Source organism: Phoxinus phoxinus, assembly GCF_949152265.1.
Source record: "Phoxinus phoxinus genome assembly, chromosome: 17".
NCBI lineage: Eukaryota > Metazoa > Chordata > Actinopteri > Cypriniformes > Leuciscidae > Phoxinus > Phoxinus phoxinus.
The window spans coordinates 1,472,793-1,490,216 of NC_136892.1; the positions used below are offsets into that span (position 1 = coordinate 1,472,793).

The 17,424-nt window shown below is 37.6% G+C and overlaps 1 protein-coding gene across 12 annotated transcripts in view; it reads left to right on the forward strand.

The window, feature by feature from the left end:
• The first annotated feature begins 1,513 nt into the window (after positions 1-1,513).
• Positions 1,514-17,424, forward strand: part of rapgef6 (Rap guanine nucleotide exchange factor (GEF) 6) — a 144,362-nt gene continuing 128,451 nt past the window's right edge. For all 12 annotated transcript variants that reach the window (XM_079585020.1, XM_079585022.1, XM_079585008.1 and 9 more), the window contains exon 1: positions 1,514-1,761. In XM_079585020.1, the coding sequence (XP_079441146.1) occupies positions 1,657-1,761 (105 nt within the window). In that variant the 5' untranslated portion in view covers positions 1,514-1,656. The remainder of the gene's footprint in view (positions 1,762-17,424) is intronic.

A 17,424-nucleotide genomic window follows, 5' to 3' on the forward strand; every position in this document is an offset into this window, starting at 1 on the left:
AGTTAGTACACACTGGTTTCTCAGTGTGATCAGTGTAGTTTAGCACGCACTGGTTTCTCAGTGATCAGTGTAGTTAGTACACACTGGTTTCTCAGTGATCAGTGGTTTAGTACACACTGGTTTCTCAGTGATCAGTGTAGTTTAGTACACACTGGTTTCTCAGTGATCAGTGTAGTTTAGTACACACTGGTTTCTCAGTGATCAGTGTAGTTTAGCACGCACTGGTTTCTCAGTGATCAGTGTAGTTTAGCACGCACTGGTTTCTCAGTGATCAGTGTAGTTAAGCACGCACTGGTTTCTCAGTGATCAGTGTAGTTAAGCACGCACTGGTTTCTCAGTGATCAGTGTAGTTTTTTCTCAGTGATCAGTGTAGTTTTTTCTCAGTGATCAGTGTAGTTTAGTACACACTGGTTTCTCAGTGATCAGTTTAGTTTAGTACACACTGGTTTCTCAGTGATCAGTGTAGTTTAGCATGCACTGTTTCTCAGTGATGTAGTTAGTACACACTGGTTTCTCAGTGTGATCAGTGTAGTTTAGCACGCACTGGTTTCTCAGTGATCAGTGTAGTTAGTACACACTGGTTTCTCAGTGATCAGTGGTTTAGTACACACTGGTTCTCAGTGATCAGTGTAGTTTAGCACGCACTGGTTTCTCAGTGATCAGTGTAGTTTTTTCTCAGTGATCATTGTAGTTTAGCACGCACTGGTTTCTCAGTGATCAGTGTAGTTTAGCACGCACTGGTTTCTCAGTGATCAGTGTAGTTTAGCACGCACTGGTTTCTCAGTGATCAGTGTAGTTTAGCACGCACTGGTTTCTCAGTGATCAGTGTAGTTTAGCACGCACTGGTTTCTCAGTGATCAGTGTAGTTTAGCACGCACTGGTTTCTCAGTGATCAGTGTAGTAGCACACACTGGTTTCTCAGTGATCAGTGTAGTTTAGCACGCACTGGTTTCTCAGTGATCAGTGTAGTTTAGTACACACTGGTTTCTCAGTGATCAGTGTAGTGTAGTTTAGTACACACTGGTTTCTCAGTGATCAGTGTAGTTTAGCACGCACTGGTTTCTCAGTGATCAGTGTAGTTTAGTACACACTGGTTTCTCAGTGATCAGTGTAGTTTAGTACACACTGGTTTCTCAGTGATCAGTGTAGTTTAGCACGCACTGGTTTCTCAGTGATCAGTGTAGTTTAGTACACACTGGTTTCTCAGTGATCAGTGTAGTTTAGCACGCACTGGTTTCTCAGTGATCAGTGTAGTTTAGCACGCACTGGTTTCTCAGTGATCAGTGTAGTCCAGAGTCATGTGAATGTTGAGGCGGCTCCGGCTCGGCTCAGTCAGGGCTGATGTTCAGTAATCATGCGCTGTTGCTGTACGCCTCTGTTTGGAGGATCACATGAACTTCGGATTATTAATGATGTTTTACGATCACAAATGGAGAAATGACCCAGGAATTAAGGATCGTTTTTTGTCAACTTTCGCTTTTTCTGATCCGCGCTTTCAACAACACTTAACAGCGACTTCACTCAACTTCACATGCTAACCGAAGCTAACTCAAATCAATGCCAGATTCCTCAGAATCATTACGTTCATGATGGGATTTTTACTTTATTCCACTTCAGTTTAACATTTTATTTTATTTTAACGACACTCGTGGATATATGAAGGTTTCATTTCCGGAAATCAGGGATTTTAATATGAATTCCTCAGTGGATTTATCGCTGAAGAAAGCGCTGAAAACTCCTCCGAGACGACGAACTGCTGAGGTAAAAACACCCACAGAAATACCCTTCATTATGGAGACACGACTAAAATATACACTTTATAATGTCAATAACGCGCCAAATTCTTATATATCAACACAATGAAACGCTTAATTAGTTTCGATTCAGAACTCATTCAGTCCATAAACTACTTGTGTTCAGTGTTTCATACATTACATTTAGTAGTTGTAATCGTTTGTTTTTGGTCTCTAAGTGATGTTTTTGTGTTCTCTATGAGGTTATGTGTTGTACATTGACAGATGTTCAACTAGTTCACAGATTCCTCCTCAGTGAAGTACAGTAGAATTTGATTCATCAGCTCAAGTCATTTATTAATGACAGAAATCAATGAAAGTTCCCTGCATTCCAGCGGTGGAGCCGGGCTGTGTCTCAAATCCCAGTGAGCTGACTGACTAGACCGTGTTTCTGGGCCTCACAGTGTAAAAACCCAGTCAGCTGCTCACAGAGAAAGCGTTTTTTAGTCTTCATAGTGACAAAACCTTATGATCTGCCAACTTTGACAGCATTTAGGGGCTACAATCCTAATATTGTGGTGTATAGTGATCACTATGCAGATGTTTGGAGGGAAGAAGTTTGTGTTTTTATGCTGGTATTGGATGGCTAGACTGCATGACAGTGTTGCCATGACCTCTTTCTAGTGTGTGTGTGTGTGTGTGTGTGTACACTGTAGGGTGAGATGCACATCTGGATTGTTTCAGTGGTTTTAAAGAAGACAACACTATAGTGGTCCATTATTACAAATGTTAAATGAGTAAATCTGGCTCATGGTATTAAAAACATGCCATAAGTTTGATCCAAAATATCTCGAATATCAGTTCAAAGTGCAAAGGTTGGTTTTATTGCAGAGCTCAACAATTATTATTTTTTTCTTCGTCTGGGCAAAGTTATTTTTTGCAAATTAACCAATTCTCATCTGTGCTAACCAACATATTGGTGAAGTCGGTTTTTGAAGACTTTGAAGCCCAAAAAAGTGCATCCATCCATCATAAAAGTAATCCAAAGGATTATTAAAGGCCTTCTGAAGCGCAGCCATGTGTTTTTGTAAGAAAAATATCCATATTTATAACTTTATAAACCATAATCTCTGGCTTCCGTACGTGAGTATACATCTGGTGGAAGAGTGACCTCTGACCTTGTGTTTGCATGGCATAAAAAGCCATTTTCAATAGCAACAGAAGTGCAAGTGACTGTTCGGTCAGCTGGCCAGAACCTACGCCACATCGGTCCCGGACTTTTTTGATTAATAAAAAATCCTATGGCACACTACTATATAAAAATAACAAAATTGCACAAGCATCCATTGGTTCAAATGGCATATTAAAACTAGATATTATATTAAAAGTAGTAGCCTAGTACTCACATTTAATGTGAAACTTGAGCTTTAGTCAGGTAGGAACATAATAAGGTCATATAGGAAACTTGGTGATGATAAAACAACACATTTACATATCGTCCCTGTCGGGCGGAAACCTTGTGTTAAAAAAACAAAACAAAAAAAACAAATTGAGGTCAAATGGTTTTTTGCCAGCGAACTACAGTTGTTTAGTCTGGCACTGGAACAGCTTCATCGCATTGTGGATATAACTTTATCACACAAAGGATATAACATTTATTGTAGCTATACGTGCGCTCACCTTTTCTCACGATCAAAATCTCATGATACAAAGGATGAAGCGCTACGCACAGCATAGTCTACGCTACGCAAGTCCCCCTGTAGTCAATAATTTTATCCCTTAAAAATCATGTAATTTGATATTTCAAAGTTTTTTTCCTTGAAAAATAATTCTTCATGCCTGTAACTCGACACCCTTGCCTTATTTAGTATGCGTGGTCCTATGAATATGCAAATGAGCCCCGCCTCCACTCACTCACTCACTAAGAGATCCACTGGGTGACGATCACACGTTGATCTGATTGGTCAAGGTAGTGTGTGACGTCAGAAACACCAGCGATTTCAAACCGTGTTTTTGAGACTGTCTTTGGTTCACTGCAGTTTTAAGCAGAAAATACTCAGCAATGCTGTCCACTTATGAACTTACACATGTGTGTGTTAAAGCAGATTAAAAACACCACATAGACATATAAACAACATTAACAGCTGGATTTACACCACTTTAAATATTGAATTAAATTAAATTAAAACCCACGTACAGACGTAAAGGATGACCAATAGGATTAATTTTAATAAAACAAACATTTTAATGAAATGTACAAGGTTCCGGCCCGACAGCGCGATGATATATTCTTATTTGTTTTTTGAATTTTTATCATTTTCCACAGCGCACCAGACAACCAGGAGTGTGTTTGCCGTACAGCGCCGTAACTCGTGCTTCACTATCACAGTACGATACATCGCTGAAGAAATCCACTAGCGAGTCACGACTGTTTCCCGAAACCATATTGTTGCAAATTGGTCGTTCAATTCCAGATTCAATCATCTCGTTCTTACATACTAGAGCTCGTTCACACACACACACACACACACACACACACACACACACACACACACACACACACACACACACACACACACACACACTCTCTCTTCAGACACTACACTTTGAATCTCTTGACAAACTAAAAGACGTACATGACATTTGCATGTATTCTAAATTAAAGATTACAGATTTTAATAAATGTCAGATTGCTTATTTAGCTCAAGATCAGGATTTATTGAGTCCACATGTTATTCAAACTAGAAACTCTTTTTCTAACCACAGGAGATCTGTCGCTCACTCACACACACACACACACACACACACACACACACACACACACACACACACACAAAAAAATGTTGGTCAGAACGATGGTTTCGGGAAACACAGACTCGTTGAACTGATGATCACGACAGAACTTGCGATCATAGTTGGCTAACGGTGCGTTCGGGAAACACACTCCTGATTGGGAAACTGTATTGTAATGGTTTGATGAAGCTGGACACTCTCAAAGTGTGATTTTAATAAACCAAGAGAATCTGTCTGGTTTAAATGATCGTGATTTTAACGGTAAAAGACTGTTAATCGGTTAACAGAAAGTTTCCTTACTGTATACGGTAAATAACTGTGATCAATCTAATGGTACATTTAATGTAATTTTACTGTAAAATACCGTTAAATTGACAGTTTTTGAAAGTGAAATGAACAACTCTTTGTATAATTTACAGTGAAAAACTGTAAATTGACATTCCCACAATTCCCTGCAAGACACTTTTTATGTATTTTTGTTGAAATAATATGTTTCTTCATAGTTTTTTTAATCAGTTATGTACATTAGGGTTTTATGTTACATTTAATGTTGTTAAATGAATGTTTATTGCATCTTTAAAATTTCACGTGTGTTACCATGATGGTGTTTAATGTGTGTGTGAGTGACACTGTGCAGCTTCTGTATATTAGTATTAACTGTTTTGTGGAAGATCTGCTTGTGATGAGCTTTGATTGATCATGTGCCTCTCATCTCGGCTGTGATTGGTTGTTATCAGTGTATTACAATGGTACAAAACAGATATTAATACTTCAATAGATTGGTAAATTAACATTATGTCAGATAATGAGATACGGTTTATTACTGTAAATTTTAAGTTAAGTCTGTAAAACCTAAAATGTTACCTGTATTTTATACGGTAAAGTTCTGGCAACCACAGCTGCCGGTATTTTACCGTAAATTGAAAAGATTTTTTTTTTACAGTCTGGTCATCTGTGGTTCACTGAGTACTGCTGTTCTCCTCATCTCCTCTAGATCAGTGTGTGTGTGTGTGTTTACACGGATACTGTGTGTCGCTCCAGGCGTGGGCGTGTCTGACTGCAGTAAAACACACACACACACAAACACACCAGCTCTCATTGCTCCGATAGCAAGTTCCCAGATGGGTGTGTCGAGTGTTACGTAAGAGAGCAAAACAAATATTCCTCGTGTCTATTTCCATAGCATTATCCGCCCACCTCGAGCCTCGAGCCGCTTTGCCTGATGGGAGTTTGATGATGCGGTGTTACGGGGAACTGCTGAAGAAAGGAGTGACGTTAGAGACAAACACACTCGTCCTCGACATCCAGCAGCCGGTCACACACAAACCCTTAATGTCAGGAAAGCCTTAGCGATACTTCCATCATCATTATAACTAAGGGCTTTTTGTCTTGTGCAGATTTTAAGAAACAAAAGAGGACCTGAGAAGTTATTCTGAGTGTTCTTTTGAACTAGTTTTTAATTCTATGCTTAATACGCCGGATTCGCTCCATTTATTTTAATTTTAACCCCTTATTTTGGCATCGTGAAAGAATCAAAAATCATAAAAGAATGGTAGAAACCTCAGTTTGTTTTCATGCCAAGAGTTCAGAAGAGAGCATCCGTTCAATTATTTTAGAAAAAAAGCTCTGAAAATGTTTTGAATATAAAGAAAACAATAATAGATTCAGCATTAGTGATGTGGCAGCGAGCTATAATGCACATACGGGATCTTCTGTGTTTCTTAGAGGTTGAATTCATTTCAAAATCTGCCAAACTTCCAACACTACTTCTGAATAGGATGTCTACTTCATAAATTGTATTAAAATTGTAACATATGGAAATGGAGACGCCCTTATATGGACAGTAATGCCACTAGTGGAGAAGTGTGGTACTGCGCCCAAACTACATCTCACTGAACACTTATCTTCTGAGATATCAACCTAAAGTTTGAAACACAACTTATTCAGATTTTTGACTTAGATTTTTTTTGCATTTTTAGAGTCCACCAGGTTTTCAAAAATATATATTTTATATAAAATATGAATAATTACATTTTTAACGTACATTTTCATAAACTCAAACTTCTATAACTTTTTTTCTGTTTAACTTTCTTAATTTATTTCACTTCTACAAAAATCTGACAAATGCCTTTTTTTTAAAACAAGACCAATCTGACATCTATATTCCAAAGCATTCTTGAATTACAACCATTTAAGTTCGGGATGTAGCCTACATTTTTTATGTCAAAAGGGGGTGCCGCTTAAAGGGTTAAAGAAACTCGAATAAAATGTTACAAAATGTGTGCAGTGTAAAAGCTTCACAAACAAGCTTCCATACCATTTACTTGCATTGTAGGAAAAAAAATACTACATTCCTCAGAACTATTACATTTCCCACATTCTTCAAAATATTCCTCTGTGTTCAACAGGCCGACACATGTACAGGTTTGAAACTTAACTATTCCTGCAACCCGGCAAACTGATGAGAGCTCAGTAAAGTTTGTTCATTTGCTAATGATCACAATCCCAACTCCAGGACCGTTGCTACACTGAGTGTGATGATCTGACCGGACGTACTGCGGCCCTACAGTAGAGTAACTAACAAATATTCAATAAAGACCGCTGTGAATCATAAGTCCTCATCAGGACTCTGCTAGGAATGCTAAGGATTTTTTCTACTGGCCTGATTGGGGAAGTGGTTAAAATGTCTTACTTGCCCTGCCAAAAAAACACATGTGACTCATATTGACCATGTTTAAAGCTCAAGGATGAAAAACTACATTAGAATTATTCACTTAAATATTCCTAATATTCAGATTTCAGTCAAAAGGTAGCCTTCGTCTCCTACATCCACAAGAGGGCGCGACGAGCATCTGTAAACCAGATCGAGCGCTCCTTCAGACCAATGACACCACATGAACGTCTGGTAAAAGAGTCCACAACATTTTAAAGCAATGTTTATAAAACAAATGTATTAACTATGCATGAAAAAACTTGTTTGATTTTGCAATTTAAAACAAAGCCCATACGTGACTTCAAGCAAGATTACATCCAATCTAGGGCTGCAACTAACGATTATTTTAATAATCGCTTAATCTGTCGATTATTTTTTCGATTAATCGGATAAAAAATAAAATAAAAAAAAGCATTAATTAACAAAACAACAACAGCGTGAGCGTCCTGCTAGGCCAGGGGTCGGCAACCCAAAATGTTGAAAGAGCCATATTGGACCGAAAAAAAAAAAATCTAATCTGTCTGGAGCCGCAAAAAATTAAAAGCCTTATATAAGACTCATAATGAAGGCAACCCGTGCTGTAAGTGTCTATATTAGCTTTATTAGCCCCCTAGTATCAAAATGATAAGTATGCTACAAACACATACCGGTAATGAGCAAGGCGACCTTTGTTTCGAATCTGTCACTTTATTGTTTCCATGGTTACGCGTCATTGCTGTGTCACATGACACAGCGCAACCACAACACAGCGCTGAATGAATGATGATCTGCTTTCATGTAATTTTTCCCTTTTTATTAAAAATATTCACACATTTATTAGCTATAGTATGTAACACTGATATTCCGATTGTCAAACATGTGCATGTGGATGTGTTTTGTTGTATAAACACCTTTATAACGATCGCGTTAGTTGAGCTGTATGCGCGATGGGCGGCGCCATGTTAGTTTGTGCCACAGGTCAGAGAATCGGATCTGTCGGATTTACAACACGTCAATTCCTCCACTTCTCCCGAAATACATGAAAGTAAGTGGCTGGTGAACTGGGAGAAGAATAGGGTAAAATGTAAAGATACTTACACAATGTGTATCTGATATGAATAAAACGTGTCGTCTTTTTTTATTATAAAGGATTATTATTGCCGCTTCCATAGACATCTGTGTGTATTTTACAACATCAAATTCATTGTTTTTTTAGTACTTATGTGATTCCTAAATGTCTTAAACCTAAAATAACCATTATGTGGTTGAAAACACTGAATAGTTGTGATATATGACAAGCACTGAGCGCGTCCGTCTCTGGCTCAGCGCCAGCCAACGCGCCAAAGCACATTTGAATTTAGCAGTTGATCACGTGATGCACTGACCGCTCTAATCCCACCGGTGTGATCGTACGCTCCAGGGACCAGCCTAGACTGATCACACCGGTGTGATCGTACGTGCGAAAGGGTTAAAACTAAAAAAATATTTTTTCCATTTTCATATTTTTTAAAAAGCTTCAGGGACCCACTAGGGCGGCGCTTAAAGGCCATCTTGCAGGTTTTTTTTTTCTTCAAAATTAATATATAACCTTGTATGAAAATACCATATGAAAAGTAAATGCAGGATTTAAAATCGTTTTGCAAGACATAAGGGCACAAATTTAGTAGAAAACGTGACCGTTTCCTTGACCGTATTGAAAAACCGTTTTTTTTCACCATCGCGTCATATTACGTCACATGAGGTAGTCGTTTGCCGCCGGGCTCTGCGTTGTGCGTTTGCTCAGTGCAGAGTAGGTTGGTATTCAGTTGGAGCGGTCGTGATTCAGTGTGTTTTCGGTGGTTATTGTATTTCAATTAATCATCGTCGTGGTCAGAGGTGTAGTGGTAAAAAAAGAGGTGGGTAAACTATAAATTCTGGTGAACCACGACGTGGTCACCCGGGTAAGGTGGGCCACTGCGCTGTATGTGTATCCTGATGACATCGCTATAGGCTATCATTTGATGGTACTATCACTGGTTGTTCCCTCATCATAGGTCACACAATCACTATTCAATTCATACATTAATCTAAATTCTTGTTAAAAAGACTCAAGAAGGAATAATATGGTTGAAATCTATAAAGTTGACTAAATTACAAAACAGAGAGAACAAAAATATTTTTAACCCGTAATTACAAAACAAAAACGGTTGTTGTATTTTTAAAAGGCAAAATTTTAATTTGAACTGTAGGCTAGGCTACACCAAATGCTGCGCAAAAAAAATAATATTGACGAATTTTTGTTTATTAGGCTACTTGTTGCCCCTTAATTAAACATTTAAAATATTCACAAATTAATATAGATTTTGTTGTTGTTGATTTATTTTTCTGAGACAAAATTGGAACCTGGAAATGATATTATTCCCGCAGTACTGAATGAGAAGAGCCATATGTCTCTGGAACCACAGCCTACAGAAAGGTGATTTATAGGCTAGGTGATTTAATAATAAATGTGTCTGAAAAAATAACGAGGCATTTTAATTGTTCATTAATAATCTATTGTTTTCTAAATCAGTGTCGGTTAAAAACATATCTCCATCTCCGCTGTTAAGCAGATGCGCTTTTAGAGAGAAATGCACCTTTCATACGGATTACATAATCAGAATGTATTAGCTTTCGATTCGAATTTGTTCGTTTTGAAGTGGACATTTCAAGCTTTAGCCTACATATATAGTTTCAGTTCTCGCGCTCCAGTTCACGGAGATCATGAAAGCGCGCCTGATTGTTTTATTTTATTTGACAAAAGCACAACGCTTTCTTGTTATTCCGAGTTTACACAAATAAAAGTAGTTGCGAATAATGTATTATTATTTTCTGTATGACCAGAAATGATAGAGTATTTTAAATTGTTTCACTGTTGATTAGTGTTCGCGCCCGTGCCATGCAGTGCGCGCTCACACTCCACTCTCGGATACGCGTCAAAATCTTGTGTTTATTTAATCTCGGCGACATGGAGTTATATGATGACGGCGATATGTGCACACTGTCCCGGCTCCTTCATCGGGTCGCCCGGTCCGCCGTCAGATTGTGTTTCGGCCGCGGGCGGGAAACATGACGGTCACGGATCCGTCAGAGTCAGAGATCACTTATTGTACTTCTGTTTTACAAAATGCATAGGCTACATGTAGCCTACCTGTCTTAATGTGCCTTGTCTTAATTTAATTAACATATCCTACATAAACTTGTAATGTAATGCATTTATGTGTTTGTTATTAGTCTGCAGCCGACACTTATTATAGCCTAAATATAATATATTAAGTTCATTTCCAATCTGTACTCCGAATTTTAATGTTTGTTGGCTGTTTCTACATATAAAGTTTTTATACAGTAAGACAGTTGTGATTGTGATTATTTTTGTATTCATTGTCACCAAATGGGGCCATTCAAAACCTTTATAAAGTCCTTCTTCCTCTGGAAACTGTCTCCTAATGGCTGACATACACAACACATGCAGGTAAGGGTCTAAATAATAGCTTTACTTTTGCCTGATACATGATAATAATCTGTACAATATTGTGATCTGAGCATAGTGTTATACATATCGTCGGCTAACGTGAATACATCTATAAGCTAGTAACACTGTTCTCTCATCGAGACCCCTGCCCTGTTCTCCTCACACCACAGCTCAATGCGTCTCCTCTGACCGTTGTTTTGTGTAATCCTGACCTGTCTATAGTCTCTTGGCTTCATATTAGGCTCATAATTATATGGCTGAGGTCCGTCATACGAGTAAACATTTAGGCTACAATTTCCTCAGCGTCCGATCTGTCATTGCGATCCATTGCTTTCCTATTGTTTACTTTGACCGCTCTGCCTCATGTTACGTCACTTCCGGTTTGGCGGTTTTCAAACGCGGAAGTAAAATTTTCTCACAAAAACGACTCCAGAAGCCTAAATAGCGTTTTATAAGTATATGTTCATATTTAAATATAGTTCCTACATTATTTTTCTATACATTGGCTCACTGGGTACTCTAACCTGCAACATAGCCTTTAAGAGCCGCGGGTTGCCGACCCCTGTGCTAGGCATAACCCAGTTGTCCAAGTCTGTCGCCATGGTTACTATGGCAGTAGGGCTGCACGATTAATCGAAAAAAAATCACGATCTCGATTCAAACATAAATGCGATCTCATTTCTTAATGATGGCGATTCACTTCCGTGCAGTGCTTAATTTGTAAAGTGGGAGGTCCCGGAGCGGATGTAAAATGGATCCGGCGACTCAAAACGGGGGTTGGAGGAAACGGAACAAAAAAAAATACAAAAATACACTGCCTACGTAGCTTCTCTGCAGGGACAGCATGTGCTGAGTGGGTGCTGCTAGATCATTGACGGGGAGCTGCCCAAAACTTGGTCACTAAATATTTAATATTCAGTTATGTTAATGATCACAATTAAAGTTTTAATTTTATTAAATTGAACAAGCGCAACATTCAGCATTCAATCAAATAGGCCTATTCTAAAAGATGTAGGCTATTATTAATAATAATGTTATTTCAACACAATATCTCGTTATTTCGAAAAATAATATGTGTGCGTGCATCTGTAAATCCGGTGACACGTGTATTGATTTTTATTAATAAACAAGTGTTTTCTCTAAAAGTGTCGACTCTGCTGCAAAGATGAAGTTGACGATCGCCATCTCCGTGTGAACGCGCTTATAGAGAGAAATGCACATAGATAAGCCTAATAATGGATTACATAATCAGAGAGTAGCCTTTTTCTTTTTTCGTTTTGAATTATTTCGTTTAAAGACATTTCAAGCTTTGTGTATTTGATGTATTTGTCGTGTCTGTGTGAGGCATACACTGAGTTTCGTTAAGTTAGGATGTGCTCTAGTTCACGTGCGCAAGTGAGCGCGCGGGCGCCTCCGTTATATTTGTTTCGTCGGCCTATTCATTAAATACAGGCAATTGGTTGATGAAAAATTTATTAAAATTAAGATACAATTTATACAAAACGAAATTCACTTTAAAGAAAGGCTTTCTATAACAACTTCAACTTCAACGGTCAAAATCAAGTCTGACCCGCTCCATGTCTCATATTGCGCATCCTATCTTACTCGGTCGTGCTGTTCACTTTTCATAAATCAACATAAATGAAAAAAAAAAAAAAACATTATAATATTTTAACAAATATGAAACGCGCTTTTTTTAATGGCTACAACAGTAGCTATAGCCTACTCTCTATTTGTAAAAATTTCTGCACATTAATTTAATTCAGAATTTTGCACACACAAGTTGAAAGGCATTTGTTAAAAAAAAAAGTTCACGGATAATTGTGCATGCATTTATTAGCCTAATCATTATGATACTAAAATCCTAACAAATAGGCTATGTACAAAAAATCAGATGAGCCCATAATATGAACGAATTATTTTCTTTAAGGGGTCTAAAATAAAGAAAAGAGAGTAGAGACGATTTTTTGTTACTCCTGCAGACCTGCACTTTATTATACTGAATGTCCTGTGTTTTGTTTGTTTTTTTTGTACTTGAGTGCAAAAAATTTTGGTTGAAAAAAATGAGAATCGTGTAAGAGAATCGTGATCTCAATTCCCATGGAGAAAAATCGTGATTCACATTTTAGCAAGAATCGTGCAGCCCTATATGGCAGTGCGAGCGGAAACCGAGGGTAACGTGGATATGACGCCATTGCTCACCCCCGCTCACACGCCCCGTTTCCTCGCTTAAAATCGCAATTTTCTCACGATTTACAAATAGTTGGAAACATTTGGGATATTGTAAGTAATCAACTAAACAAAATATATAATCCCGCCTAAATGTTTGCTCACTCTATGTATTTGTGTTTTTATAATGAGGTAGTTTTGTTGCGCATGAGATTACACACAGCACAAGGAAGCTTGATTTCAACCTTGAATTGAATATACAAAATAAACAAACAACAAATAAACAAATTAGCACAAAAAATAAATATAAAATAAAGAGTGTTTTAAGGTTTTCAGGTATGTCTTTCTTGGAATAAATCGAATTTTTCATTGTATAAATTAAATCCAGATTAATTATTTTCGCTATTTTTTGTTGTTTGATTAACATTAATGACAGACGGCATCGGGAATATTAGGCCGCTGTCACTTTAAGAGCGAATGCACAGATCCAATACACTGATGCACGTGTGTTTTATTTCTCATCTGTTTATGTTCACTTAAGACCTCACCGACTGTGTTTAAGTGAATACTCTCCAAGCGTTTGGTGCATTTCTGATCATCTAAACGCCATAATCCACGAAACAGCACTCAGTTTGGTATTCACGAGATGTTCGAGAGATATGTGCTTTATGTGTGTGCGCTCTGGGTACGGGTTTCTCAGACATGAATGCTTTACATCTCTTGAATGTTTACATTTTCAAGGTGTGCATATGATAAACTTCAGTGAGGATGCAACACTGATCAGGCGAGTGAAGTTCTTTCCTGAGACGCGTGCCGCTCGCTAGTACAGACGATGTGATCGAGGCCTGTACAATTACACAATACATAGTTCCCACAGGCCAAATAATGTCACGTGACCTCCCTGGAGACGCCATCTTTGAGGGCAAAAGCTGCTGTTTACAACGTTTTACAAGCAAATTTCGAACATTTCTTTCTGTTTATAATGTTACGAAAATCATGAAGAGAAAAGTGACAGAGATTATAAAAAGACTCTATTAAAGGGCACCTATTATGACATTTAAAATGTTCCTAATGTTGTTTAGGGAGTCCCCAACAACAGTTTTACATGCATGCAATGACAAAAAACACTTTTGTTGTCGTATGATATGCATTTATTTTTACCTGATTTGCTCACCGACTCCCAAATGATTCGTTCAACGACTCGTTTTTCAAACCCCTCCTCTGCGCGACGCTAATCTGCGTTGATTGGTCAGATGACCCAGCAGTGTTTACAGAGATAATACTTATTGTTTAACACGGAGTACAATGATGCTTTTATCAATTAAATTGTGTTATAATAATGATTATAGTCCACTGCTTTAGTTTGCAGTAAAAAACTAAAAATAAGATAAAGAATGTAATGTTATGTTAGCGAGCATAGCCCAGAGTTCATATTGTAAAAGCACAATCAGTCTTTGTTTGCGTTAGCCCGATGCATAAACATAACGTTTTTACAAAAATAAAAAAAAATAAAATGTAGTTACGTAACTACAAGGTATTACTCAATTCTTTAAGACAACTCCGAAAAAAAACGACAAACACTTCACATATCTCAATACAATTTTCATTGAAGACCTAGAAGCTAAACGGTGCTTACACAACAAACAAAATAATTATTAAGCATACTACATAAAACATAAAAGCAAAAATTATTAATAACACTTACAGGTTGTGATACGGAGGAGGAAGCTGATGCAAATACACTTGGAACTGAACCTTCCTTCAATATCAGCCGACTCGCGAATCCAAGTTTGATTGCATTTAAAAAGCAATCGTCTTGAAAATGGCGCGAGCAAAGCACAAGGCTCGGACTATACTTCTGTGGTATAGTTGTATATATGAATTGTAGACACTTAGTCTTCAAATGCTCCTCCTTGGCCAGATGGAAAAAGTTGGCTTTTGAGCCGCACTTCAGAACACAGCGTCTCGTCGCCATGATGTTTCCCTGCTGGCCTTGGAGCGCAATAAGTGGGCGTATCGTATTCAAATAACTTGACAAGTTGACGTCATCTAGTCAGAGAAAAAGCTTCGGTCTTCTAACGATTCATAAAAATGACTCAGAGTCGACTCTTACTTTTGAAAGACAATAACTTTATATACGGTGCACTTTCATATTTCAAACTTTGCAGGATGTTTTTGTTCACTTAGATCTATGTTACACACTACATGAAAGGTAAATTTCAAAATTCCATAATAGGTGCCCTTTAACACAAGACACAGAGAGGTAGGCTACAATGCGAAAATTTCAGTCATAAATGGTGTGGATCCGTATGCGCTAACAAAGGAAGCACTGATTATGCAGCTTTGCCTCAGATACAGTATTATCATGTGTACCATTATCGGGTATTGGCTAGGAGTTTTTACACATGTGAGCAATTCCGAGCCTGGAAATCACCGGAGGCGTACAATCAGTTTGCCGAGGGTTGGTGACGTTTGCTCAAGTGCAATCAATGGAAAAGTATGTTAGTCATCATAGCGAAGGCATGTAGCATGATGCTAGACTATCTGTCTATTAAAAAGCCATAGCCTGCACAACTTAATTCCTATGTCCCCCTTAACACTGTCATCGGTGCTTTCTGTAATATGCATGTACTTATTTGTACACTGAAGAATAGGGGTGGAACGGTACATGTATTCGTATTGAACGAGTACGGCGTCACGGTTCGGTGCATGGATATACACGGTATAAAAATAAATAAAACTCGCGTGCAAATGAATTAATGCAATGCTGGAATGCGTGTGTGTGAATGAGAGAGAGAGAGGCGCGGGCGCGATCGAACAGTGGAAACAATGTTGTTTTTGTATGTTTTTAATACCTCGTCATTTTGTTCATACAGGACATCATTCAAACTGCAAATTGCATCGGTATACTGTAAAATCCAAATCTAACTGAACCTCCGGCACGATTTGAACATCCATTGACCCAGCAGGAGATGACCATTTTCACTTTTTATCACGAAACTCCCTCGTTTCTGCAGCTTCTTCTAATGTTCTGCCCACAGGAATGGCGCCGGGTCGGCAAATGCCCGTATGTTGTGACGTCATGTAGGAACTATGTATAATGAAACTACAATACCTCACCGGGTCAGGAATGTCCATGAGCTGTGCTGGTAAAAGACAGAACGGACGTGAATGAGGTCAAACCTGAAATGTTAGTTTTGCTAAGATGATCTGGAGGAATGCTGGGAATGCCTGTTCGAAGACTATTGATTACCAGTTACCCATTCTCCAGTTTCAGTTTCATCACCCGTGAAATGCTGCGATTCTTGACCGTATTAATAGTTAGTTTGGTAGTTGTTAAGTTGCAATAATAAAATAATAATAATAATAAAATGTTGGGAAACTTTGCTGCTCTTCGTGTGTCGGTCAAAAATGACCGAATTATACTTTTTTTTGTCTATGAAATGAATGTACTATATTTTAGTTTGATAATGTTTTTTATGTAATATTTTGTATTTAAAGGATTTTTTTTACACAATTTTCTTTACACTGTATCCATTTATTCACTTTTTGAACGTAAACGGTCATAAATCTTGAATGCTTTGGAACAACAGAAGTTTGATCTCTTTTCAAAGGCGACACTTGGCAGATTATTGCTGAAAGTGAAGAAAGTTTTAACAAGTGAACTTAAAAAAGTAACAGAATTTTACGTGTATTGTTATGAAAAATGCACAAAAATACTATTTAAAATTTTTATATGAAATATATATTTTCAAATTCACGCTTTACTCTAAAACTGCCAAAGCCATAAATCTAAACAAGTCCAAATTTGAGGTTAATATCTATAAAAAATGAGCTTTCAGTGAGAGTGTGTTCAGCTGCAGTACCGGACGCTTCCACTAGAGGAAATTCGTTTCCCATTCATTTCCAATGCACTCATTTTTGACCACGAGGAGCACAAGTGTGATTATTCTTTTCAGGACCTGGGCGATATGGCAAAAATATTATATCACAATTTTTTTCAGGAAAATCACGATTTTATCACGATTCCTGTTCATGTTGGTTTTACTATTTTGCAAGTGACTGAGCATTACAGCCAAACTAATGTCCCTATTTTAAAAACAAAGTCTTAGGTAACAAAATATAAAATAAAAAGAATGGCAGACATTTAGGCCAAAGTGGCGAAGATAAAAAAATATCTTTGTCATTCTTTTCTTTATTAAAAATTAAGAACAAAGATACACAAACACAACTTTATATACAAATGAAATAAACAGTGCTTTATTTTTTCAGCTACATGTCTATTTAACAGCATTGAAGAAAGTAATTAAATGAACAAATATGAAAATAAAACATAGACTTCACTGTATAAATTGTACATTGATTTTTATTAAAGCTATTAAAGGAGAACTCCGGTCAATTTTAACATTGAGCTCAACTTGAATGGGGCAAGTTTTAAACCTGCTTTTATCCTCTTATCATCCTTGATGTGTCATTACAAGTGCCCAGCCATGTTGAGTGATTCCTTCAGAGTGAACACGAGTGAATCTGACTGCAGGAGATGTGAA